This window comes from Myotis nattereri, assembly GCF_964212035.1.
Source record: "Myotis nattereri genome assembly, chromosome: 3".
In the NCBI taxonomy this organism is placed as follows: domain Eukaryota; kingdom Metazoa; phylum Chordata; class Mammalia; order Chiroptera; family Vespertilionidae; genus Myotis; species Myotis nattereri.
This window is the reverse complement of record NC_138077.1, coordinates 216,059,895-216,084,903: the sequence shown is the minus strand read 5'-3', so window position 1 is coordinate 216,084,903 and position 25,009 is coordinate 216,059,895. Positions and strand designations below refer to the sequence as shown.

Genomic DNA, 25,009 nt, shown 5'->3' with positions numbered 1-25,009 from the left:
AACAGGCTGGCACAGGGTCCGTGCTGGGAAGGCAGGAAGGAAGGATAGAGGGCGAAGGCAAGCATAGGTAGTCAGCGGGCTGGGGGCCTGTGTGCTGGATGGGCACCAGGGTCAGACTTCAGAGTCCTGGTGCAAACACCTCACTTTCAGGAGAGGATCCAAGGTTCCCAGAGGAAGGCAGATGCTTAACTGACCCCTCACCCTGGCAGCCTCTCCCACCACATGGAGGGAGAGCACAGAGGTGTCTGCTTGATGCCAGAGGACACAGTGAAAACGCTGACCAGCACACAAGCTTTATTGACACAATCTACAAGCGGCCGCTGGTCTGTCCCAAGGAGGACAGACAGGCCTTTCCTTGACTGAAATGTCAAGTAACACAACTGCAAGTCAAACCTAACACGTTCCTGGCCAAGGATTCTCGCCCGCTTTCACGATGGTCATGGGGAACGCCTTTTCCTACGACGCCGCTGCAGAGGCTGCTGCAGAAGGCCCCTCAGTGGTACTGCACCACTCTGGAAAATATGCCTTCAGGCTCCTTCCCGTCCCCCAAGGCGGCGGCAAATCCTTCCTCTCGCCTCCTTTTGGCCAAAGCAGCCAAGGATTTAAAAGTCTTTGGTTCATAGATGGCCAGATCGGCCAGCACTTTCCTGTTGAGCTCCACCTGGCACTGTGAAGAGAAGTAGAGCCTGTTTCAGCATCAGAAATGCGTTTCTCTGCAGCAGAAGAGCATGTGCCGAGCTCCTAGTCCCAGCGCATGAGCTGGATCCACTCCTAGGAGCGTGTCCTGCACGGCTGCAGGGCGGGCTCTGCCTTCAAAGGACACCGTGTTTGGGGAGGCGAGAGAGGAGGAGGAGGAGAGGGAGGGGGAGAGGGAAATCCCTCCAAGCAGGACGCTGGAGGACGAATGTGGACAGGAAGGGAGGGCTTCCCTGCAGGAGGTGATAGGAGGCTGGCATCCAGTCCTGATGCCAGAAAGCCAAGGATCCTGTTTAGGGTCAGTGATCGTCACCCAGACAGGCGACGACTGTGGGCCTGGGGTAAGCCTTGACGTCAGTTCAGAAGAGGAAGTGACAACTCCCATTTACAAACGATGAAATGACACACAGAGAGGAAGCAGGGACCCACACTGGCATTCCCAATTCCCACCGGACGGCCAAACCAAGTCGCCGGTCAAGTCAGCCTGCAGGCGACTTCAGAAAACTGAGCCCCGGCTGGTGTGGTCAGTTGGCTGGGCACTGTCCTGTGCCGTGCACCGGAAGGGTGCCAGTCTGATTCCTAGTCCCTTCACAGCCTAAGTGGTGGGCTCGATGCCCAGTAGGGGGCAGGCAGAAGGCTGCCCATCAATGTTCCACTTTCACATTTAGGCCTCTCTCCCCCTCTCCCTTCCTCTCTCTCTCTCACAAATCAATACGCGGGGGGGGGGGGGGGGGGCGAGTGTGGTTCCATGCACCAAAAGGTTGCCAGTTTGATTCCGGGTCAGGGCATGTGCCTGGGTGGTGGGCTCAATCCTCAGTAGGGGACGTGCAGAAGGCTGCCAATCAATGATTCTCATCATTGATGTTTCTATCTATCTCTCCCTCTTCCTTCCTCTCTGAAATCAATATTTTTTTTTAAATGGAAAAAATACCCTCAGGTGAGGATTAACCAAAGTAAAGTAATAAAAAGCTTTAAAAAAAGTACCAAAAACAGAAACTGGTACAAGATAGAAGCACAACACCCAAACCTCAGAAAATAGCATAAACACCAAACAGAACAATGACCAAGGTTTTGTGACACTTTACCCTCTTCAAGACATTTTCCCTCCAGACAGTACTAGTGGCCTACGGGATCAGGCTGAAACCGGCTCTCCGGCATCCCCCCCGCCCCGGGGGTTCCCAAATTATGAGATGACACAGGCCAGGCCGAGGGGCCCCCCCGGTACACGACGGGGGCCAGGGAGGGACACGGGAGGACGGCCCCAGGGCGTGTCCAGCCGGCCTCACCCAGTCCCAATCAGCTGGACCCCAGCAGCAAGCTAACCTACCGGTTGGAGCGTCTGCCCCCTGGAGGTCAGTGCTGGTCATAGCAAGCAGTTGAGCAACCTTAGCATATCGTTAGCATGTTACACTTTGGTGACTGGAGGACTGGACACTTAGCATATTAAGCTTTTATAACACAGGATGAGTTTCAACTCTGCTGCCTCTTCAGAGCAAAACACTGTGAAATTAAACTTTAAAGTTAAAGCCAAGTGTTTCTGCCCTTTTTCCTGGATGGAGAAATGGGTATTTGTGTCTTGCGTATTTCCAATTCTACCACCAGCAGGACAAGGGCAAAGCTAACATGGGGAGTCCCTGAACTGACAGGACTCCACCCAGATAACGAACCGGCGTTCAAGCGCTAATACTGTGCTGCCGGGCTGTGGGGTCACGCCAGCTGGGCCGGTTTCCGCAGACATTCCACATCGCAACAGGACCACGTCCTCAACCATACCTTAATTAAATTGCCAACGAACGCTGGGTAATGCAGGCCGTGCTCCTGGGAGGCAGCTGTGATTCGATTAATCCAGAGCTGAAATAAGAAAACATTGAGATGCTTAAGAACCAATTGTAGCCCTAGTTGGTGTGGCTCAGTGGATAGAGCGTTGGCCTGCAGACTGAAGGGTCCCGGGTTTGATTCCAGTGAAGGGCAAGTACCTAGGTCGCAGATGTTTCTGTCTCCCTGCCCCCCTCTTTAAAAATCAATGGAAAAACATCCGAAGGTGAGGATCAACAACAAAAAATAACTAATTAGCCGTAACCGGTTTGGCTCAGTGGATAGAGCATCGGCCTGCGGACTGAAGGGTCCCAGGTTCGATTCCGGTCAAGGGCATGTACCTTGGTTGCGGGCACATCCCCAGTAGGAGGCGTGCAGGAAGCAGCTGATAGATGTTTCTCTCTCATTGATGTTTCTAACTATCTCTCTCCCTTCCTCTCTGTAAAAAATCAATAAAATATATTTAAAAAAATAAATAAATAATTGTGCGTTGCGCCCACACCTCCACGGGGGAGCCAGTGACGGAAATGCTCCTGAATGGATCTGTTCCGTCAAACGGAAGGGGAGGCTCTCTCAGGCCACCCTTTACTCCAGGGGTCCTCAAACTACGGCCCGCGGGCCACATGCAAATACAAAGATTGTAGTTGTTCCCGTTTTGGTTTTTTTACTTCAAAATAAGATATGTGCAGTGTGCATAGGAATTTGTTCATAGATTTTTTTTTTTAAACTATAGTCCGGCCCTCCAACGGTCTGAGGGACAGTGACCTGGCCCCTGTATAAAAGTTTGAGGACCCCTGCTTTACTCGGTGTGAAGGCTCGGGTCCTTCCTCCCCAGCTCCGTGGAGCTCAAGTCTGTGCAGCGGAACTGGCCCGGGCTTGTCAGACGCACGGCCGGGCCACCTCCGGTGCTGCTGCTGCAGGTGCACGCGGGGCCTGAGGCTCTGCGCTTCCACCCAGTCCCCACCGGGCGCTGCTGCTGTGCGGGAGGGAGCGGCCGGGGCGGAGGGAGCGGGGACCGGGCCACAGGGACCCAGTCGGCTGGGCTCGCCTTCCTAACGAGTCGGGAGGGACGGGAAGCCCCGCGGGGCTTCAGGTGGAGGGGAGCTGAGGAGCGGACACAGGGGGCGGGTTGGGCGGAGCGGGGACCCTGGCCACCGGGTCCCGCGGGGTTTGGGGGGAGAGGCGTGAGAACGAGAGAAACAAAGGCCTGGAGAACGGTGCTGAGGTGTCCGCCTCAGCGGCAGGGGGACGGGGTCTGGCCGCAGCCGCCGCCGGTCCCGCGGGAGGGAGGGGAGGGCGGGGGCCAGGCCCTCTGCCCGCGGTGACACGGCGCCCGAGCCGCGATGGACGCCGGGCCCCCGGGCCCCCGGCTCACCGTCCTCAGGATGCCCCTCTTCCGTCTCCGGGCTTTCGTGCATTTCACAAACGCTCTGATCACAGCCCGGACGGCCAGCCGGTAGCAGCGGTTCTTCCTTCCCCGGAAGTGCTGGGTCAAAAAAACGGGAGAGGAGGGTTACCGGCGGGGTCCGCGGGCTCCCGGGCGCGCTGGGGCGCGGGGCGGGCGCGGCCAACTCACCCGCGCGTGCTTCAGCACCTCCTGCACCCGCCAGTAGCGGTGGGTGGCGCGGGTCCGCAGCCAGAGCTGCGTGGTGAGGAAGACCATGGTGCCTAGCAGGCGTCCCCGCTGAAAGACGCCCGCGCCGCGCTGCCGAGTGCTTCCGGGTCAGCGGCCCGCCGGGCACTTCCGGGGCACCGCGCATGCTCCCCGGCCCTACCGCCGCCCCGCCTTCGTGCGCATGCTCGGTGCGGCGGACCCCCGGTGCGCGCGCAGCCTCCTGGGGTCTCCCTCCCCTTCCTCCCCCGCGACTGGGTGTGGGCGTGGACTCCCGCGGTGGGGGCGGTGGAAAGCAAGAGTCTACCAGCGGTTCTCAACCTGTGGGTCACGACCCCTTTGGCGGTGGAATGACCCTTTCACAGGGGTCGCCTAAGACCATCCTGCATATCAGATATTTACATTACGATTCATCACAGGAGCAACATTACAGTTACGAAGTAGCAACGAAAATAATGTTATGGTTGGGTCACAACATGAGGAACTGTATTTAAAGGGCCAGAAGGTTGAGAACCACTATAATAGACCATCCGCCACAAGCGGGGCTGCCGTGTGCCCTGCGGAGGTTGAAGGGCCGGTGCAGGCCCAGGAGCCCCGGCCACGGGCGGGAATCTGCAGGGCACCAAGGCCACCTGTTGTTTGGTTTCGTCCCATGAATACCCAGAACGGGTGGGTCCAGGGACATCCACCCATGGGGACAGGGCGTGAGGGGCACGGGGAATGGCAGCCAGGGACAGGGTTACCTGTGGAGTGATGACACGTTCTGGGTAGTGGGGGCGGTTGCATAAACTGTGAAAGTCCTAAATGCCACAACATTGGACCCTTTGAAATGCTTAAACTGGTAAACTTTGCGTTCTGAGTATTTTACCAGAAAAAATAGGGGGCAAAAGAGTAAGTGCAATCTAATCTAATAAAAGAGAAACATGCAAATTGACTGCACCTCCTATATGCCCCAAGCCACGCCCACCAGCCAATCAGAGCGACCATATGCAAATTAACCCAACCAAGATGGCGGCAGGTAGCCATGGAGCTGGAGCAAGCAGGAGGCTTGGTTGCCCCAGTGATGGAGGAAGGCAAGCTTCCCGCATGCCCTGGCCTGCTGTGGACTCAGCTCAAGGCAACAAAGTTTCAATTATAGAAGACAAATAAATCCCAGATACCTGCTTCCAGCCAGCCTCCACTGGGAGCTTAGATAACTGGGGGTCAAGGCCAGCCTGCAAACAGCCATCAGCCCCTCATCCAGGATGGCCACACCCTCATGGGGTGAGGGTCCCTGCTGGGGGGTTTGGCCAGCCTGCAAACAGCCATTAGCCCCTCACCCAGGCTGGCCAGGTGCCCCAGTGGGGACCCCTACCCTGAAGGGGCTGTGGCCAGCGTGCAAACAGCCATCAGCCCTTCACCCAGGCTGGCCAGGTACCCTAGTGGGACCCCCACCCTGATCTGGGACACCCTTCAGGGCAAAACAGCTGGCCCCCACCCATGCACCAGGCCTCTAATAATCCTACATAATAAAAGGATAATATGCAAATTGACCCTAACAGCAGAATGACTGGAAATGACTGGTCACTATGACACACATTGACCACCAGGGGGCAGACGCTCGATGCAGGAGCTGCCCCCTGGTGGTCAGTGCGCTCCCACAGGAGGAGCTCTGTTCAGTCACAAGCCAGGCTGACAGCTGCCAGTACAGCGGTGGTGGTGGGAGCCTCTCCTGCCTCCTCAGCAGCACTAAGGATGTCCGACTGCAGCTGAGGCCTGCTCCCCACTGGCAAGTAGACATCCCCCGAGGGCTCCCAGGCTGCCAGAGGAATGTCTGACTGCCCGATCTCCTGGGGAGCGGACCTAAGCCAGCAGGTGGTCATCCCCCGAGGGGTCCCAGACTGCGAGAGGGCACAGGCCAGTCTGAAGGACCGCCCCCAAGTGCACAAATTTTTGTGCACTGGGTCTCTAGTTTCTTTATAATTTTTTTTTTTTTTGGATGTAATTTTAAATTCTAGGAAAGTTGCAACACTACCTGAAGGAATTCTATAATACATTCTCCCCAAATGCACCAACTGCTTACATTTTGCTCCATTTCTTTCCTTTTTAAAAAATATTGTTTTTATCGATTTCAGAGAGGAAGGGAGACTGGGGGAGAGAGAGAGAGAGAGAGAGAGAGAGAGAGAGAGAGAGAAACATCAATGATGAAAATCATTGATTAGCTGAGCCTGAAATCTGGGCATGTGCCCTAATTGGGAATTGAACTGGCGACCTCTTGGTTCCTGGATTGAAGCTCAACTGCTTTGAATAAAGGCAATGACTTTTATTAGGGTACAGGGTTGGACAGTCGGAGACAGCTGTCTGTTTCAACTGTTTGGGGTGTGGGGTGGGGTTTCATTTATGGAGATGGCTGAGTGGCAACAGGGAGAGATTTTTATTACTTACACTAGAGGCCCAGTGCATGAAATTCATGCACGGGGGTAGGGGGGCTGTGTCCCTCAGTCCAGTTTGCACCCTCTCCAATTTGGGACCCCTTGAGGGATGTCCAACTGCCCGTTTAGGCCCGATCCCACCAAACAGGCAGTTGGACTTCCCTCTTACAATCCAGGACTGCTGGCTCCCAACCACTCCCCTGCCTGCCTGCTTGATTGCCCCTAACTGCTTCTGCCTGCCAGCCTGATTACCCCCTAACTACTCCCCTACCAGCCTGATCGACGCCTAACTGCCCTCCCTTGCAGGCCTGGTCACCCCCAACTGCCCTCCCTTGCAGGCCTGGTTCCCCCCAACTGCCCTCACTTGCAGGCCTGGTTGCCCCCAACTGCCCTCACTTGCAGGCCTGGTTCCCCCCAACTGCCCTCCCTTGCAGGCCTGGTCACCCCCAACTGCCCTCCCTTGCAGGCCTGGTTCCCCCCAACTGCCCTCACTTGCAGGCCTGGTCGCCCCCAACTGCCCTCCCCTGTAGTCCTGGATCCCCCACAACTGCCCTCCCCTGTAGTCCTGGGTCCCCCACAACTGCCCTCCCCTGTAGTCCTGGGTCCCCCCCAACTGTCCTCCCCTACAGGCCTGGTTGCCCCTAACTGCCCTCCCCTGCTGGCCATCTTGTGGCGGCCATCTTTGACCACATGGGGGCAGCCATTTTGTGTTGGAGTGATGGTCAATTTGCATATTACTCTTTTATTAGATAGGATGTCCTGAGTGGAGGGGACATGCCAGGGCCTGTTGCGCCACAGGGAGACCAGTATCAGTGAGGAGGCAGGAGTGGGGAAGGGGGCTTCAGGCTCGAGCCTTTACTGGGGTTCCAGCAGGAAAGGCAACACAGGGGAGGGAAACCTCTTGGGACTGGCTTGTTGGGTCATCCCTGGGGGCCTCGCTGCATAGGGGCCACCCCTAGCTGTCTGGTGCCTGGCCCAGGAGACCTGGGGTGGGGAATATTAGTGGGTGTGTGGCCTCTGGATTGCAGGGGAGCTGTAAACGACTGTGGCCAGGGGTTCAGCCCTGACATGAATGGATGCAAATCCACAAATGCCAAATCGAAGATAGCACAGTAAGAGCACCCCCAGAGACAGAGAGAGCTGAGGGTGATACCCCCACCATGGACAGACAAAGGGCAGGCCATCAGGCTGTGGTCAAATCTATGGCCATGAGTCAGTGTCTCTACCAGAGAACGTGGAGAAGGCTGGGACTGCGGAGGCGATGCGCCCCTGGGAGTCAGCGGGGCAGTCCCAGGTCAGGCCAGAGGCCCATTGCTGGGCTCGAGCCACTGTCTGCTTCTGTTCCAGGAACTCCTGTCTGTCCTCCCCTCCACCCAGGCAGGTCTCAGCTCAGAAGAGGGGATCCTGGCACACTCCCACGGCTGTGGGAGACAGGAGCCTCCCATCCTGTGCTGTACGGCTCAGGCCCCCAGAGCTGTGTGCCCCTGGCAGTCATTCTTGGTTTTTTAATCTACTTTTATTGATTTCAGAGAGGAGAGGAGAGGGAGAAGGATAGAAATATCAGTGATGAGAGAAAATCACTGATCGGCTATCTCCTGCACACCCCACACTGGGGATCAAGCCCCCAACCCCGGGCCTGTGCCCTGACCAGGAATCGAACCGTGTCCTCCTGGTTCTTGGTCGATGCTGAACCACTGAGCCACACCAGCCGGACCCTAGCAGTCATTCTGCTCTCTGCAAAGGGGAGGTTGTGCCTGGGACACGCCCTCCTCGGCCACCTGATCCTGGGTCACCTCACCCCACTGCGTTCTCAGGGCAGGGCTGGCCCCTCGGTTCAGCAAAAGCTCGGCGGTGGGGCCGTGGCCACGCTCCACAGCGAGGTGCAGGGGTGTTGCGAGGAGCCAGCCAGCAGCGTTGACCTGTGCGCCCCTGTCCAGGAGATGGCTGGCGACTTCCACATGGCCGCTCCGAGCTGCGTGGTGCAGGGGTGTGAGGCCCAGTGCGTCTCGAGCATCCACCTCCGCTCCCCGGGCTGCCAGCAGCTGGACGGCAGGCAGGTGTCCGCCAGCGGCAGCCCGGTGGAGTGCAGAGCGTCCGTGCCTGTCCCTGAGGCTGGGATCCGCCCCGTGGTCAAGCAGTGTCTCCATATCCTGGAAGAGGAGGGGAGGACAAGGCAGGGGCCGCCCTGCCATTTGCCTGGCCCCACCTCATCTGGCCGGGGTTGCCTCACGGCCTCCTTCTTGGCCCTGCTTCCCAGCTGGTAAGTGTGCCAGCCCCTGTAGGTGCCCGGAGGGCTCTGCTTAGGGACTAACACGTGTCCCCCTCACTGTCCTTAGATACCATTCGCCACCTGGCCCAGCGCCATGGGTCCGTGGGTGAACATGACCTATGAACCAGGAGGTCAGGGTTCAATGCCTGGGTTGTGGGCTCGATCCCCAGTGTGGGGCGTGCAGGAGGCAGCCCATCAGTGATTCTCTCTCATCATTGATGTTTCTATCTCCCTCCCTTCTTCTCTGAAATCAATAAAATATATATATAATTTTTTTAAAAATCCTCACCGGAGGATATGTTGCCATTAATTTTTAGAGAGAGTGGAAGACAGGGGGAAAGACAGAAATATCGATGCATCAATTGGTTGCCTCCTGCAGGAGCCCTGACCAGGCCCTGGGGGGAGCCTGCAACCAAGGTACCTGCTCTTGATCGGAATCGAACCCAGGACCCTATGGTCCACAGGCCTACGCTCTATCCACTGAGCCACACCGGCCGGGGCAATAAAAACGTGTTTAGAATAAAGTTGGGGCGCCCGGCCAGGGTCCTCCCCAGTCCTCCCTGAGGTGGTCACAAACCGGAAGCAAACTCCAGGCTGCACTCAGACCCCAGACCCTCGGGGCTCCTCCCCCATCCTCGGCCCTGAAGCCTCCCCCTGCCCCAGGCGTCCACTCGGTCCGCGCCCTCCCCGCACCCCACCTGGGGCGCATGGAACAGCCAGCCCCTGGGGCGAAGGCCGCGTCCCCACACCGCCCGGCCCTGTCCGTCGCGGGTGAGGCCGGCACGTACCTGCCCGCGGCCCGAACCCGCAGCGATGCTCAGCGCGGTGGCCCCCGCGCCGTCCCGGGCGTCCACGTGCGCGCCCGCCGCCAGGAGCAGGCGCAGCGCCTCCGCCCGCCGGGCCGCGGCCGCCACGAGCAGGGCGCCGTCCAGGCCCGCGCCGCGCGAGGCCAGCAGCTCCAGCACCGGCAGCCGCCCGCCCGCAGCCGCCCACTGCGCCGCCGTCCAGCCGCGCGCGTCCGCCGCCTCGGCGCCCGGGCCCGGCGCGCCCAGCAGGAGCCCGGCCAGCAGCGTGCGGCCCCGCGCGGCCGCCTCGTGCAGCGGCGTGAGCCCGGCCCCCGAACGCGCCGCCGCCGGGGCCCCGCGCCGCAGCAGCAGCTCCGCCACCCGCGAGCGCCCGCGCCAGGCGGCCTCGTGCAGCGGCGTGCGCCCCGCAAGGTCGGCGGCCCCCACCTGCGCCCCGCGCTGCAGCAGGAGCCGCACCAGGGGCGCGTGGCCGCGCAGCACCGCCAGATGCAGCGGGGTCCTCCCCGCGCTGTCCCTGTGGGCGTGGGGGCTGCGTGGGCGAGCGTCGGGTGGCCGGGGAGCAAGACCCCGTCCTGCCCAGCCCGGTGGGGGGGCCCTGCCCTCCCACCCAGGTCAGCAAAGGGACCCACGAGGGAACCCGCTACTTCCTGGCCAGATGCCCGCACCCCTCCCTGCGCTCCGGGGGCTCACCTCTCCTCCACGCTGGCCCCCTGCCGCAGCAGCTGGGTTGCGAGGCCTAAGTGACCCCTCCACGCAGCCTGCAGCAGGCGCCCCCGGGCCGGCGGGACACCGGGCCCCTCTGCCCCTGTTCCCAGGGCCTCCTCTGAGCCCAGCTCTATCCACCTGAGTTCCTGCTCGGCTCCTGCCTCTGGGAGGTCCTGCTGCCCGGGCTCTGAGCGCCCAGGACTCACCTGGGAAGGAAAGGAATCCTGCGTGGACGCTGGAGGCTGAGCCAGTCCCAGCCCACCTGTCCCCAGGCCAGCATGCCCCCCCCATCTTCTCCCCGGGGAACCAGGCCACCAGCTAGGCTTGGCTCTCAGTTACCCCCGGAGGGAGCCTGTCCAGGGACTCGGGGGGCCTCTCCATGCGGGTCCTGGCCCAGCCACAGCGTGGTGAGTGGGCCCCTCAAGAAACTCCTCCTGAAGGTGTGAAGGTGGGGTGTGGGCTCCAGAGGGCTGGAGGCTAGAGCTGCAGTTGCTGTGGGGGGGGGGGCGGGGGGAGAAAAGGGGGGAGCTGCCTCCTGCTGCCTCTGGGCCCGGTGAAGGGCCACTCTCCACACTGTTTATCCAGAAACTTAAGGAGAGGCCCTGCCTGGCGGCCACAGCTCCCTCCCCCCCAGCACCCTCCTCCCCTGCCAACTGCCGGTGCCCCCCCACCCACCCACCCAGACAAAGGCCAGGCAAGCAGGAGCACGCCTGTGGACTGAGCTCCTCCAAGGATCACAGCCTCTGATGTGCCAGGACTTGCCTCACCCCTCCCCCCCCGCAGGTACCCACATGCCTTCCCCTGGGCCCCTCCCTCAGGCCCTGCCCCTCACCCCCTCCTGTGCTGCTGAGCAAGACCACCCACCTCGGGGCTGGAGCTTTGCCTCCTGCCTGATTCCAGGAGGTGGACAGGATGAAGTGGGACCCTTCAAGCCAGGCGACCTGGGTGAGGGCATCTGGGGTAGGAATCGCCTGGAGATGTGGAGGCAGGCAGGTCAGTGGAGGCTGTGATGGCAGACTGCTGGGCAGGAGAGGGAGGGAGCCAGGCTATGGGAGCATTTAAAATATATGTATATATGCATTTTTAAACTATATTTTTATTGCTTTCAGAGAGGAAGGGAGAGAGAGAGAAACATCAATTATGAGAGAGAAACATGGATCGGCTGCCTCCTGCACGCCCCACACTGGGGACTGAGCCCTGAACCTGGGCATGTGCCCTGACCAGAAATCAAACCGTGACCTCCTGGTTCAGAGGTCGACACTCAATCACTGAGCCACATGGGCCGGGCAAGGGAGCATTTTTATGACAGGGGACTAGAAGCATCTGGAACTGGTGCTGCAGGAAGGGGCCTGAGTGAGGCCAGCAGGATGGGTCACTTTGATTCTGGTGCCCTAGGGCAGAGTGGGCCCGGTGGGGGCTGGCCCTGCCTTCCCATCCAGGGAAGGCCACCTATGCAGGGTCCTGACGGGAGAAGGAAGTGCTCCAGCTGCTCTGTGACTGTCCACCAGGAGGCAGCACAGCTTTGGGGCTATTGCTCCTACCCCAGCCCCCACCCTCAGGCTCCCAGGGATGAGGTGTCATGTGGGCCCTGTCCTGCCTCCCCACCCCCAAGAGGAGCAACAGAGTCTTGCCCCTCCCCCACTTCCCTAGAGAGCAGCCCTTGCACGTACCGGATCCCCAGGGTGGGTCTCCAGACACATGGCCCCTCCCCCGTGATCCCTAGTCACTCTGCTCAGATGTCACCTCCCCAGAGGGACCCACCAGCCTGACCCCGGATCTGACCCTGTTTTATTTTCTTCTGAGCACTTATCACTCCATGAAAGAATCTTTTATTTTAAACTAGAGGCCCGGTGCATGAAATTCGTGCACAGGTAGGGTCCCTAGGCCTGGCCAGCGATCAGGGCTGATCTGTGGGGCAACCGGCGGGGCGATAGGGGGGCCCCTGCTGGCACCTGCCTTGGCCGGCCTGGGGCCTGCGGGCTGGGGGCAGCTCCTGCATTGAGCGCCTGCCCCCTGGTGGTCAGTGCGGGTCATAGCGACCCATCGTTCTGCTGTTTGGTCGATTTGCATATTAGGCTTTTATTATATAGGATACCTGCCTTCCTCTCCCAGGACGAAAGCCCCATGTGGGCACGTCACCCAGGCTGGCAGGTTCAGGCCCTGATGAAGCCGGCACTCTGGTCTGGGTGGGTTCAGACACTTCACTGTGCGAGTGGCCAGAAAAAGCAAGGGCAGCAAAGGTGTCCTCTCTCTGTGTCCCTGTCCCACAAGGTCACATCGAAAAGAGCCGGCCAGCCCGGCGGGGCTCAGTGGTTGAATGTCGACCTATGAACCAGGAGGTCACGGTTCAATTCCCAGTCAGGGCACATGCCTGGGTTGCAGGCTCAGTCCCCAGGGGCGTGCAGGAGGCAGCTGATCCATGATTCTCTCTCATCATTGATGTTTCTATCTCCCTCTCCCTTCCTCTCTGAAATCAATTTTAAAAAAATGTATTTTTTAAAAAAAGAACAGGCCAGCCCTGACTGGTTTGGCTCAGTGGATAGAGCGTCGGCCTGCAGGCTGAGGGGTCTGGGGTTCGGTTCCGGTCAGGGGCATGTACCTTGGTTGCGGGCACGTCCCCAGTGTGTGTGTGTGTGTGTGTGTTTGGGGGGGGGGGGAGGTGCGAGAGACAGCTGATCAATGTTTCTCTCTCATCGATATTTCTAATTCTCTATCCCTCTCCCTTCCTCTCTGTAAAAAAAATCAATAAAATGTATTTTTAAAAAAGAAAGAATGAGCCAGATCATGGGCCACACCAGGGGGAGGGAGCGGAGAGAGTGCGCCCTGTTGTTGAGGGTCCATTACTTGCTGCCTGGGGCCCAGCGGGCCGTCCCATACCCGGTCGGAGCCGGGGGAGCCTGGGAGTGCCTCCTGGCAGCCTCCCCACGCTCTGCCACGGCCTCTGTGGGTCCATGCAAGGCCGGCCAGGGCCATTTGCAGCATTTCTAACCCACAGTCACTGTCTGACGAAATGGGTAGTTACTGTAAGACCCTGAGTGTGTGAGCCATGCTTGTGCCTGGGGGCAGGGCGTGGCATGAGCTTCTGGGGAGCTGCTGTTGTCCTGACGGGGCCTGTGGCAGGCAGCCTGTGTTCCTCGACGGTGCCCCCACGGTCAGCCACCTCCCCACTCTAAGGCGTCTGAAGGGAGATGGGGAGCCTGGAGGCCTGGCACAGGAAAGCAGAAAAGTTGGCAGGGCAAGGTGGCTGCGGAGGCGGGAAAGGGGGATGTCGGCGCCCGATGCCTGTGGCCTCCGGTTCAGCTCACAGACAGCCTGCTCACTGGCTTAGGTGTCTGCTGGTTATGCGAGGGGACCCTGGGGTTCTGGGAGGGGGTGGGAGTATGTTAGTGATGTTTGGGGACATTCGTTGGGGATTTGGGGGAGGGCAGGGGGTGCTTCTTCTCCACTTGAAATTACGGAATCCAGCCCTAGCCGGTTTGGCTCCTTGGATAGAGCATCGGCCTGCGGACCGATGGGGCCCAAGTTCGATTCTGGTCAAAGGCAGGTGCCTCCGTGTGTGCAGGAGGCAACCAATCAATGTGTTTCTCTCGCAGCGATATTTCTCTCTGTCTTTCCCTCTCTCTTCCACTCTCCCTAAAAGTCGATGGAAAAATATCCTCGGGTCAGGATTAAAAAAAATAAAGAAAGGACGGAATCTGTGATCCCAGTTTCCTGGAGGGACTGGACTCTGGCAGGACACCTGCCGTGGTGGCTGCTGTCGCTGTGAGCCTCTGTGTCCAAGGTCCCACGCATCCTCTCACGGGACTAGGGTGCAGGCACCCAGCGTCTTCCATGTTTACTGAGGCTGAGAGGGGCCAGGTTGGGAATGAAGGGACCAGCAGGAACCAGGGCCAGGAAGTGAGGTACCTGGAGACACCCCCCCCCCACGCTCCTGATGGGGCAGTTATCATAGCCAAGACCTATGAAATGACGTCATTGGGGGAGGGGCTGCAGGGGGAGGGTGGGACCAGAAGGGAGGAGGGCCCTAGTGCCAGGCCACAGGGTCAGCTGTGCAAGTCCTGAGCAAAGCACAGCACACAGGAGCTGGCCACAGAGGCGGGCCAGGGCCGGAGCTGCAGGCGCCTGGCAGAGAGAGGCCCAGCCTGGCGGTGGGGAAACTGAGGCAGTGGTGCGGCCCTGGAGACGGCTGGTCAGGGCTGGACCTTCCTGGCCCAAGGTTCTGCCTCCGTTGGGTCTCTGGTTGCCGAGGTCTGAGAAGGGGTCGGACCTGAGGACCCAGGGCTGACCCCGGGGTCTCAGTTGCTGTCTGACCACTGCTGGGACCCCACCAGGCCCGCTGCCTGTGAGAGCATGAGTGAGCAGGAGAGGGAGACGGAGGAGGATGAGGGAGGGGGCCCTTCAGACATGGCACCCATGCTGCCCCGAAGGCGCCCGGACCACAGGGATGGACCACCCGCCCTGGGGCTGCCCGGCCGGATGCTGGCTGGGCTCCTGCTCCACCTGCTGCTGCCTGGGACGCTGTTCCTGCTGGTGCTGATGCCGGCAGCCGCCATCATCTACCTGGGATTCCTGTGCCACTCCAGGGTGAGCCGGGCCCTCTGGGGGAGGAGGGGAGGCGCTGGCTGGGACTCCCGGGGAGTGGGGTCCTGTGGAAGCTCAGGGCACTGGGCCTGAGGGTGAATCGTCCCCCTTGTCGCCAGAGACATGTGTGCCCCTCCCCGGAGAGCCCTTCTCCTGCCAGCCCCTCCCCCACTGGCCACAGCAGAAGGGCCTTTGTTCCCACTATGGGGACAGCTCTCTCCCTCCCCTGAGGCCCCCAGCCTTGTACCAGGGGCCACCAGGGCCTGAGCAGCTGGGCAGGGTGGGAGGTGGAGAGGGCTCCAGGAAGAGAAGATGATGTCCGATTTCACCAGTCCACAGCCCCTCCCCCGCCACACACACAGCCCCTGGCAGAACCCTCCTGCCCTGGGCTGGGTTCCCCATGTGCAGTGGGCTGTGGCTTGGTCCAGGGCAGGGAGGGTGTAGGCAGATGGGCCCCTGTGCCCCCTTTCTATAGGCCTAAGGCAAGGAACGGCGACCGGACGGGGGTTGCTAAAGAGAAGATGGCACCAGCTGTGACACCCACAGGCTGGGGCTCCTGGTCAGGTGCCAGCAGAGAGAAGGGTCATGGGGAGCAGTGGGCTGGGGAAGCGGGGGTCGGGCAACAGCGGGAGGGGGGGGGAATTCTTTGAGCCTCCGCCCAAGAGATCGCTACTCGGGCCGTTTACTGCGTGGACTCCGGTAAATGGGTTCCTGATCTCTGTTCCTTGACGGAGAAATGACAGGCCCTCAGCAGGGACTCCACTAGGCCTCAGGCCCCGCCCCTCGCCCCGCCCCGCCCCTGGCAGTATGCTCCCCAGGCCCCGCCCCATCCCGTCCCGTCCACCTGCTGCCTGGCCCCGCCCAGTCAACCCAGGACCCGCCCACCCACCCAGACCAACCCCTCCCCCTGCTGCCTGGCCCCGCCCCGTCCCATCCTGGCCCCGCCCCGTCCACCTGCGGTCTGGCCCCGCCCACCCCACCCGCCCCGCCCCCTGCTGCCTGGCTCCGCCCCGCCCCATCCTGGCCCCGCCCCGCCCCGTCCACCTGCGGCCTGGCCCCGCCCTTGCTGCCTGGCCCCGCCCTCCCCGCCCCATACAGGGCCCGCCCCCACCCCTGATGCCTGGCCCCGCCCAGCCCCTCCAGGCCCCGCCCCTCCTGACCTCCCGCCCCGCCCCCAGGTCCACCCGGCGCCCAGCCCCACGTGCCGCGCGCTGCTCACGGACCGCGGCTCTGCGACGCTCATCGTGCTGGGCTTCCTCTCGCTGCCTCTGCTGCTGGTGTTCGCCTCGGCCGCCCGCGCCCGCTTAGCCCGGCGCCTCCGCCCGCTGCTGCCGCCCCCCATTTGGACCCGCGGACCGGGTTGCCATCCAGGCTCCAGCGACGGGGAACGGGAGGAACGCCACCCTGATGGGGAGGAGCAGCTCTGCGCCTGGGTGTGACCCCAGAGGCCCTCCAAAGGACCCGAGACCTCCAAATCCCGGGAGGCCCCCGAACCTCCACCTCCTTCGTGACCCCCATCAGTTGGCCCCAGGCCGGCGAGCGCGTGGTCTGCGCCCAGATCCGGCTGGGAAATCGCGGGCATTGCATGCCTCGGGCTCCGGCGCGGTGCTCCGAGCGGCCGCGAGATGGCACTCGACTCCCCAGGACTGGGGTCAGCCCTCCCCACCCACCGCCGCCGGCACCCTCGCTGGCACCCCTGCCGCACAGGCTGTGCCCCCTCGAGGAGGCGGGGTGGCTCTCAGAGAAAGGCGGCCTCCTGGCTTCTGCCACTGGCTGCCCTGGCCGGGCCCTGTGGCCCCGTGACTGGTCAGCCAGGGCCTCCTGCCAGTTTCAGAGGAGGTGAGACCCCCACGGTCCACCAGAGCGCGTGCTTCCAGGAGTCAGCGATGGCCAAGCCCTGCCAGGGCCTGCAAGGCCCAGCCTGTGCCCAGGTTAGAGCTCAAACTGAGACCAGGGTTAGAGCTCGGCCAGTGCCCAGGGTTAGCATCTTCTATTATTATTATTTTACACTTTGTCCTTTATTTGGAATGGTTTCTTTAATATATGACCCTGACCCTTGGCCATGGCCCTTGATACAAACTAGGGTACACATTCTTTTTTTGAAAAACTGAAATATGAAAAGTGAGACAGCCCTTATGATTCGTCAGAGCAGGCTCACTGAAGTGGTAGTTTTCTGGCAATAAATGTGTCCTTGAAGTTCTTTCCCTTTGATTCCTAGAACCACCTTCATTTCCTCCTTTCCTGAAACCCTTTTGTTCAGTTCCTCCTGGAACGCCTGGAGGAACAGCAGCACTCTGCCCACGGCTCCAGGGTGGGCGTTCAGATGGGCACCCAGTAAGGGCGCAGCCTGTTCTCTCTGGGTGACGTTAAGGTCCTCAGGGTCTGCTGCATTCTGTCCTGTGCTTTGAGCTTGTTCCTTGTTGTGGCTCTGTTCTTGATGAGCTATCCGGCGTCACGGTGTTTCCCGTGCCTGGGGATCAGATATTTCCTCGTTCTGGAGAATCCTCAGCCGGTATCCCGCGAGCTCTGCCTGTCACTCACTGTACATGTTCTCCTTGGGGAAAGCTTCTCCTCTGACCTCGATGTCAATTCATCTCTCTTGTATTTTTTTTCAAATATATATATATATTTTTTTATTTTTTTAGAGAATCAGGGACATTTATTGGAGTATGTCAACAGAGAACACAGGAGATAGGAATAAGTATTAGGGGCTTGAAAGTGGGCTGGGAGTACAGGAGCCCATCCTGGGAGAATGATCAGGTCCCAGGCCTGTGCTGAAGAATTTGTCAGGGAGTACCCAGAGGTATGGTGAAGGAGAGGTAGTCCCCAAGGGCGCCCCAACGGGGCCGGTAGATCTGGAAGATGGTGATCCAGGTGGTGAGTATAATCACCCAAAAAAGGAAGCCCACAGCAGAGCGCCAGACATAGCCTTTGATTTGGCTCTGCTCTGTGTATGCAGGGACAAGGAAGGCCTCTCGGAAGAACCAGAAGATGTTGACCAACCAAAGAAAAGGCAGGAAAGCAAACCCACCCAGGTAGTACTTGCGGCACAGGTTCAACTTCTCTTCGTTGGACACCCGCTCCAAGTTCATAGTGGCGCTAGGGCTAGGTCGTTCCGTGGGTCTGAGGGGCAAGACACTGAGATGCACGGATCGCGAAAATCCACGCCCCAGTGGAGTTTACTTCCTCCGGATAGATGCCTTTGCCACTTTCAACTTACGGACGTTTGCGTGTGATGCCGCAAGCCAAATATATTTTTATTATTGATTTCAGAGAGGACGGGAGAGGGAGAGAGAGATAGAAACATCAATGATGAGAGTCACCAATCGGCTGCCTCCTGCACGACCCCCCACTGGGGATCGAGCCCACAACCCGGGCATGTGTCCTTAACCGGAATCGAACCTGGGACCCTTCAGTTCGCAGGCTGACGCTCTATCCACTGAGCCACACCAGTCAGGGCTCTCTTGTACTTTTAAAAAATATTTTTTTTATTGATTTCAGAGAGGAAGGGAGAGGGAGAGATAGAAACAGAAACATCAGTGATGAGAGAGAATCGTGGATCGGCTGCCTCCTGCACGCCCCACACTGGGGATGGAGCCCGCAACCCAGGCGTGTGCCCTGACCGGGGAATCAAACCGTGACCTCCTGGTTCACGGGTCGACACTCAGCCCCTGAGCCACGGCGGCCGGGCTCTCTGGTATTTTCCATCTCGGTGTCTCTCTGTTGCCTCTGGGCAATTCCTCCGGCGCCCTCTTCCCGCTCAGACGCACTGGCTGTATACACTCATCCATTTAATTCTAAATGACTATTCCTAAAAGTTGCGCTTGCTTCCTTTTGAAGTCTGATCGTTTTTGATGGTCCCTTGGCGGCATGCTTGCTCGACTTCTGGGTTCCAGCTTCGGTCTGTTAGACAGCTGGCAGCCATGTTACAGCCTGTACCTAGCCGTGCCGCGTGCTGGTCTTTGGGCTCTGCCTTTGTTATGTGTTGTTCTTGCTGCCGCTTCCCTCCAGGGAGGACTCCCTCTGGGCGGCAGGGCCAGCTGGGCCGGCCAGGGTCCCGGTTGGTGGCCCCTGCACAGTGCCACCCCGGCTCTCCGGCTGCAGGGTGGCTCTCCCGCCCTGTGTCCAGAGAACACGCTGTTTCCCCACTTGTTTTCCTGCATCGTCCTGGGTCTGCTCCCTTTTCTGCTGTTTATCCACTTGCAGTGTTTAATTCTGGAGGGACCTCGGGGATATTTACTTCCTTGTAAGCCCAGCAGTGTATTAAAAATGTGCACTTGTTGTCATCCGTCCAGGGTCTGGTGGTAGCCGAAAGGCCTTTTAAAGGATGGAGCGCACCACACTGCCAGCTGGACTCCGCCTGTGACCAGCAGGGTCAGGCCCCAGAGACCGGGGCTCGCGGTTCAGGCTGTGACCGGAGTCAGGGCTCATTCCGTGGCCTTGAGCGGAGCCCGCTGAGGCTGGCCCGGGTCCAGCAGGAGTCCTCGGGGGGGTTCCAATTGTCTGTGCGCAGCTCTGATGCGGTTCCCAGTCAGACAGGAGCCTGGCCGGCCGCCCGGCTGCCAGAACTTCCCCTGGTCCAAGGCCGCCTTCCTTCCCCTCCTGCCCGGGCTGGGCTGGCGCTGGCCAGGCGGCCAGGAGGAAGACTCTCCTGAGGATAGGCCTGGCCCTGGAGTCACCAAACAACAGCTGGGCCTGGGGGGTGGGGAGCTCAGCTGCCTGAGCCTGGGCTTCCTAAGATGGGTCCCAGTGTCCCAGGCCAGCCCTGAGCCCCAGGGAAGTCTTGCCTCAGCCCCAGTTCTGCCCCACCCGCTCACAAAAGACACCCGTGAGGGGCTGTGAGCGTTCACACGGTCTCGGGCTCTGCTTTTTAAAAAAAATATGTATTTCTTTGCTTTTTTAGAGAGAGTGGAAGGGAGGGGGTAGAGAGATAGAAACACGGTAAGAGAGAAATATCATTGATCGGCTGCCTCCTGCACGCCCCCCACAGGGGATCGAGTCCACAGCCTGGGCATGTGCCCTGACTGGGAATCCATCCGGGGCCTCTTGGCTCCTGGCTCGATGCTCAACCACTGAGCCACGCCGGCCGGGATAGGGGTCTGCTTTTAGAGGGCCAGCTGCCAGGGACATTGGGACACTGGGTGCTGGGGGCCGAGGGCTGGCCCACCAGAGAGAACCAGAAACAGGCCCCGGGCCTGGGGAAGGCTGAGGAGACCATGGTCTCTTCTTTATCCGCCACCATTTAGGTTCCTGGTAAGGGGCTGGGGGGGCAGGGGGGGAGGAGGGGGGCTGGGCTAAGGGGAGGGAAGGTCCTGCCTCCAGCACAAGGCTCCCCCTCCTCAAGGCCCATCATTCAAACAACCTGTCCTGCCCTTCAATCCCTCTGCCCAGGCAGGACCAACCCCATCTGAATCCCAGAGAGCTCTGCCTCTAAGCCAGGGGTGGGCAAACTTTCTGACTCGAGGGCCACAATGGGTTCTTAAACTGGACCGGAGGCCGGAACAAAAGCATGGATGGAGTGTTTGTGTGAACTAATAGAAATTCAAAGTAAACATCATTACATAAAAGGGTACGGTCTTTTTTTTTTTTTTTAGTTTTATTCATTTCAAGCGGGCCGTAGTTTGCCCACGGCTGGCTGCTCTAACCCTTTGCCCAGCACGGTGCCCATGACAGAAGCCTCTCTTTCAGGGTCTCAGCCCCCCAGGCCGAGCCCCCAGCCTCTGCTCCCCTCCTCCCCCCACGAAAGCTACTTCAGCCCAGCCGGTGTGGCTGAGTGGTTGAGTGTTGACTTATGAAGCAGGAGGTCACAGTTCGATGCCTGGTCAGGGCACCTGCCCAGGTTGTGGGCGTGGTCCGGAGGGGGGGCCTTGCAGAAAGCAGCCGAACGATGATTCTCTCTTATTGTCGATGTTTCTCTCTTCCTCTCCCTTCCTCTTTGAACTAAATAAAAACACACTTAAAAACAAAAAACAAAAACCCTTCATTCCCACCCAATGCCCCTCAACCCATCCAGGGGCCCAAACTCCACGGGAAGCAAGTGCTCTGCTCCTGGATGGGGCAGGGGGAGGCCCCACTGGGACAAGCAAGCTCTTTCCCCACCCAGGTGCCCAGGCCCCTGCCCTGGCTGTGGGAGCCTCCACACACCTGTGTGTGCGCGTGTGCACGCATCTGTGCAGTGTGTGTGTGTGTGTGTGTGTGTGTGTGCATGTTCTGGCTTGTGCCCGTGGAAATCTATCCCATCCGCCTCCCCTCACACCCTGAGCTGGGGGATGGGAGCTGTTGTCTCGACCCCACAGGGTGGAGACTGTGCAAGATTCCCTGACCTGCCCAAGGTCACGTATTCATGCACAAAGCATTTCCGGGGACCGAGGCGTCGGCAGGCACACCCTCAGACAGCTGAGGCGCGGCCAGGAGGGGTCCGGGACGGGCCAGTTCCGTCCCTCCAGCTTGCATCCAGGTATGAGCCCTACCCTCACCCAGGCATGTGGGCCAGGCAAGGGGTGCTGTGCAGGAAGTGAGCTGGGGTGGGTGGTCTGGGTAGAGTGGGGAAGGACACACTGCCTTCTGCCCGCATGGTGCCTCTGGCTGCTCTAATAATGAAATAGACATCAGACACAGGAGCAATAGAAAATACCCAGATTCGAGACACACGTGTGCATGAGAAGCCTGCATACGTGCGAGTCAGACCCCACATGCACGAGAGGATCAGAGGCAGAAACGAACATGGGCATATAAGGCATGCTGAGCCGGCCGGCTTGGCTCAGCGGTTGAGCGTCGACCTCTGAACCAGGAGGTCAGGGCACATGCCCGGGTTGTGGGCTTGGTCCCCAGTGTGGGGCGTGCAGGAAGCAGCAGATCCATAAATCTCTCTCATCGTGGATGTCGCTATCTCGCTCTCCCTCTCCTTTCCTCTCTGAATTCAATAAAAACGTATTAAAAACACACACGCTTCCTGAGTTAGGGACAAGATAGTGCTGGGCGTCAGGGCCTGGCAGGACGAGAAGAGCGGGTGCTGGGTCAACAGAGACTTGCTCTGCCTACAGATGGGCAGAGGCTGCGCTGACCACGGCTCACTCTGGGCAAGGCCCGACTCAGTTCCCCGGGCAGTGAAGGGAGGGGCCCAGGTTCCTCTTGCGCCTGAGGCTGCAGGTGCCTTTAGCTCAACACAGTCTGCGTGCCGCGGAGGCGCATCGTGGGGTGCATTGGTCGGGACCCCCTCAGTAGTCACAGGCAGAGTCTGGCGCTGGCTCTGAGGTCTAAGGCCCTGCCCGCTGGGCCCCACTCCCACCTCTGGGGAGTCCCTCCCTGCTCTCTCCTTCCCCAGGCAAGCCTGTCTGGACCCCCCCTGGGGCAGGGGCAGGGGCAGGGTGTGGGGGTCACCTCCCTGTAATAGAAGGTTCCAGCAGAGGGAACCAAAGCGGGGGTGCGGGGGGTGGGGCACCCTGCACAGGCTGAAAACCCAGGAGCCTCTGGATGCCTGCCTTCCTCTCTGCGCTCACCCTTGCCCAGTAGGCCCTACGTCTGGCAGCGGCTCCCCAGGCGTCTCCTTGGAGGCCTCGCATCAGCCCCACCCTCCCCTGGGCCCTGGCCTGCCCCGTGAAGGCCCTGCACCCCTTGCCCTCCATTTCTGCCCCCCAGCCCTCCTTCCTGCTCTCACACACCTGCCTGCCCCAACCCCAGGGCCTTAGCACTTCCCGAAGCTCCCGCCTCCGGGTCTGACACGGCCGCCCCCCCCAGCGGGAATTTTTGCAGGCACGCCACGGCTTGTCCCCCTTCCAGCCCGGAGGTGCCGGGAGGACAGGGACGGTGCCCAGTCCTTGCCTGTCCCTGTTTGTAGGCGGCGGGAACGGCGCCAGGAGTTAGGCCTGTGGAGTCAGATCGGACCTGGTACTTGAGTTCTGGCTCCGAAAGACTTCAGAACCAAGACTCAAACTGTGAGAGAACATTTATGTGGGAAATCAAAGAGGTAAAAGAAGTAATTTTTAGAAAAAATGGGCTTAGGAAACAACTTACAGAGGTAAAGGAGTCGTGAGGAGGGGAAAGGTAATGTGCCTGAGGGAAGGGGAGAGAAAGGGAAAGGCAGGGGTGGGGTCCTCTGTCCTAAGGACTTAGGGGGGGGACGTTAGGGGAGGCCCCGGGGAAGATCTCAGCAGAACACTCAGCAGCCTTCCAGGGGTGGCCTTTCGGGTCCGATCTCCACGGACTGCCGGGCGGGCCCCAGGGCCGGGGTCATCGCCAGTGTGACGGGTCCTGGGCTTGGCCATGGGCTTGCTTGCCTGATGTTGCTGCTTTTCTGGGCCTGGAGCTGAAATGCAACTGAGGCCTGTAGGGAGCAAAGGTCAGGGGGTCCAACGGCAGGACACAAGGCCAGTGTGTGCTGGGGGGGCGGGCGGAGAGGTCACCTGGGGGCGAGGATGTGCACACCTGTCCGTGACTGTCTGCCCCGGTGGCCTCTGAACCTGGCCCCACGTCCTCCCTCCGCTCCTGTCTGCAACTGCCGACCACATCCCCACGCAGAACCTGCCCGTGGCCTGGCTCAGCACCGAGGATGGGTGAACGCAGATGGGGGTGCCCACCCCATGCTCTGGCTGCCCACCCCGCCAGGCAGGGGGACGGAGTTGGGGTCAGTCTAGGGCAGTGATGGCGAACCTTTTGAGCTCGGCGTGCCAGCATTTTGAAAAACCCTAACTTCACTCTGGCGCCGTGTCACATGTAGAAATTTTTTTATATTTGCAGCCATAGTAAAACAAAGACTTCTATCTTTGGTATTTACTTTATATATTTAAATGCCATTTAACAAAGAAAAATCAACCAAAAAAAAATGAGTTCGCGTGTCACCTCTGACACACGTGTCAGAGGTTCGCCATCACTGATCTAGGGCCACAGGGAGCAAGGCTGGGCTCCTGGGGAGTGAGAGGCTGGGACCTGCAGACCACAGGGAGGTCCTCAGGCCCTGGCCCGTCCCCAACCTCGGACAGGCAGGTGGAGTCTAGAAGAATGTGTGGGTGGGGCAGCTGGGTGGGCTTGGGAGGGGCCTCTGGGCCCTGCTGCTCTCAGCGGCTGCTCCCTGGGCCCCACGGTCCCACTCACTGGTGTGGGGTGAGGTCAGGGGGCCTTGGCTGGCCCCACACCCCAGATCCAGGCCCAGGGCAGCCACCCCCCCTTGGCTGTCTCTGTCCCCACCTCGTATGTGTGGGTAGATACAGCCACCGTGATAAACAGCTCAAGGGGGGCCCCCTACAGGGTGGGGCAGCACCCAGGCCCATCTGCCCAGCAGAGAGCCCTAGGCTGGGGTCAGGGGTGAGGTCAGAGGCCCCGGGAGCTGCCCTTTTCCTTGGGGTCAACATGACCACAGCGCGCTGGGCACAAAAGGCCCTTCTTCTCCCCAGAGGCCTGGACTGTGCGGAGGAGGGAGGCTGTCCGACCGACTGGGAGGGGGCGGGGTGGGCGGCGCCGGCAGAGCAGTGGCCCTGGGTTCCCGGAACCCTGTCCACCTGCCTGTGGGCAGACGGGGTGGGCCAGCTCTGGGAAGTGATGCATGGAGCTCCTGGCTGGGCCAAGGCCATGACGTCAGGACTGAGCAGGGCTGGGCTCCAGGCAGGGGAGGCCTGGGGGCCAGGGCCTGCTGGTCTCAGAGCCTCTGATCTTCTCTGCCCCTCCGGCCCCAGGCCGCCCGCCTCAGAGAGGAGCCTTCCGGGCCATTCTATTTGTGCTTCCTCCGGCGTCTGCCCTAACCCTGACCACCGACACCCCTGGCTGACCCCTCGCTCCCTGGAGACTCCGTCTGGCCCTGTCTCCCCAGGGCAGGGGTGGGGGCTGCAGGACACAGAAGTGAGACTCGGGGCCAGGGAGCAGGGCCGAGGGGGAGGCAGGGGAGTCTCGGGGCTCAGGCGAGAACTCGACGTGTGCAGACGTGACCCCGGCCAAGCTGAGGAGGAGCTCTGGGCGGGGGCTGGGTAGCGGCCCTGGCGGAGGGCACCTGAGGCAGAGGCTGGAGGAAGGAGGGCAGCTGCTTCCTTGAGGGCTTGAGCCACAGCCAAGAAGACCCGCTCAGATTTTCCAGGAGGGACGGAAACTTCCCCGTCAGCCCTCAGGGCAGGCCTGGCTGCGACGG

General features: G+C 60.4%; 4 protein-coding genes across 4 annotated transcripts; 1 reads left to right on the top strand and 3 right to left on the bottom strand.

Annotated features, from left to right (window-relative positions):
* Window positions 1–272: 272 nt before the first annotated feature.
* MRPL20 (mitochondrial ribosomal protein L20) lies at window positions 273–4,230 on the bottom strand. Its single transcript, XM_081085314.1, has 4 exons — window positions 4,088–4,230; window positions 3,887–3,997; window positions 2,470–2,547; window positions 273–667 (listed from the first exon to the last, which is right to left on the bottom strand). Exons 1-4 carry the CDS (start codon window positions 4,172–4,174, stop codon window positions 494–496), a joined length of 450 nt encoding a protein of 149 aa, XP_080941440.1. The 5' UTR covers window positions 4,175–4,230; the 3' UTR covers window positions 273–493.
* A 1,583-nt stretch (window positions 4,231–5,813) lies between these two features.
* ANKRD65 (ankyrin repeat domain 65) lies at window positions 5,814–16,471 on the bottom strand. Its single transcript, XM_081088523.1, has 7 exons — window positions 16,396–16,471; window positions 16,119–16,299; window positions 11,179–11,285; window positions 10,654–10,806; window positions 10,300–10,520; window positions 9,592–10,123; window positions 5,814–8,684 (listed from the first exon to the last, which is right to left on the bottom strand). The coding sequence occupies exons 4-7, from the start codon at window positions 10,693–10,695 to the stop codon at window positions 8,250–8,252; spliced, it is 1,230 nt and encodes a 409-aa protein (XP_080944649.1). The 5' UTR covers window positions 10,696–10,806; window positions 11,179–11,285; window positions 16,119–16,299; window positions 16,396–16,471; the 3' UTR covers window positions 5,814–8,249.
* On the top strand, window positions 14,364–17,095 carry TMEM278 (transmembrane protein 278). The gene is made up of 2 exons (XM_081088524.1): window positions 14,364–14,898; window positions 16,074–17,095. The coding sequence occupies exons 1-2, from the start codon at window positions 14,665–14,667 to the stop codon at window positions 16,332–16,334; spliced, it is 495 nt and encodes a 164-aa protein (XP_080944650.1). The 5' UTR covers window positions 14,364–14,664; the 3' UTR covers window positions 16,335–17,095.
* A 438-nt stretch (window positions 17,096–17,533) lies between these two features.
* On the bottom strand, window positions 17,534–20,453 carry LOC308517372 (gamma-secretase subunit PEN-2). Its single transcript, XM_081088522.1, has one exon. It carries the CDS (start codon window positions 17,985–17,987, stop codon window positions 17,682–17,684), a length of 306 nt encoding a protein of 101 aa, XP_080944648.1. The 5' UTR covers window positions 17,988–20,453; the 3' UTR covers window positions 17,534–17,681.
* Between the last annotated feature and the right edge of the window lie 4,556 nt (window positions 20,454–25,009).

Excerpts from the sequence above, each read along its gene's own strand:
- TMEM278 (XM_081088524.1), top strand. The coding sequence starts at position 14,665 with ATGAGTGAGCAGGAGAGGGAGACGGAGGAGGATGAGGGAGGGGGCCCT. Across the intron at positions 14,899-16,073 it reads GATTCCTGTGCCACTCCAGG|GTCCACCCGGCGCCCAGCCC; the intron begins GTGAGCCGGGCC and ends CCCCGCCCCCAG.
- LOC308517372 (XM_081088522.1), bottom strand. The coding sequence starts at position 17,987 with ATGAACTTGGAGCGGGTGTCCAACGAAGAGAAGTTGAACCTGTGCCGC.
- ANKRD65 (XM_081088523.1), bottom strand. The coding sequence starts at position 10,695 with ATGGAGAGGCCCCCCGAGTCCCTGGACAGGCTCCCTCCGGGG. Across the intron at positions 10,124-10,299 it reads GGGGCCAGCGTGGAGGAGAG|GGACAGCGCGGGGAGGACCC; the intron begins GTGAGCCCCCGG and ends CCACGCCCACAG. Across the intron at positions 8,685-9,591 it reads CGGGTTCGGGCCGCGGGCAG|GATATGGAGACACTGCTTGA; the intron begins GTACGTGCCGGC and ends CTCCTCTTCCAG.
- MRPL20 (XM_081085314.1), bottom strand. The coding sequence starts at position 4,174 with ATGGTCTTCCTCACCACGCAGCTCTGGCTGCGGACCCGCGCCACCCAC. Across the intron at positions 3,998-4,087 it reads AGGTGCTGAAGCACGCGCGG|CACTTCCGGGGAAGGAAGAA; the intron begins GTGAGTTGGCCG and ends TTTTTGACCCAG. Across the intron at positions 668-2,469 it reads TCGTTGGCAATTTAATTAAG|TGCCAGGTGGAGCTCAACAG; the intron begins GTATGGTTGAGG and ends TTCTCTTCACAG.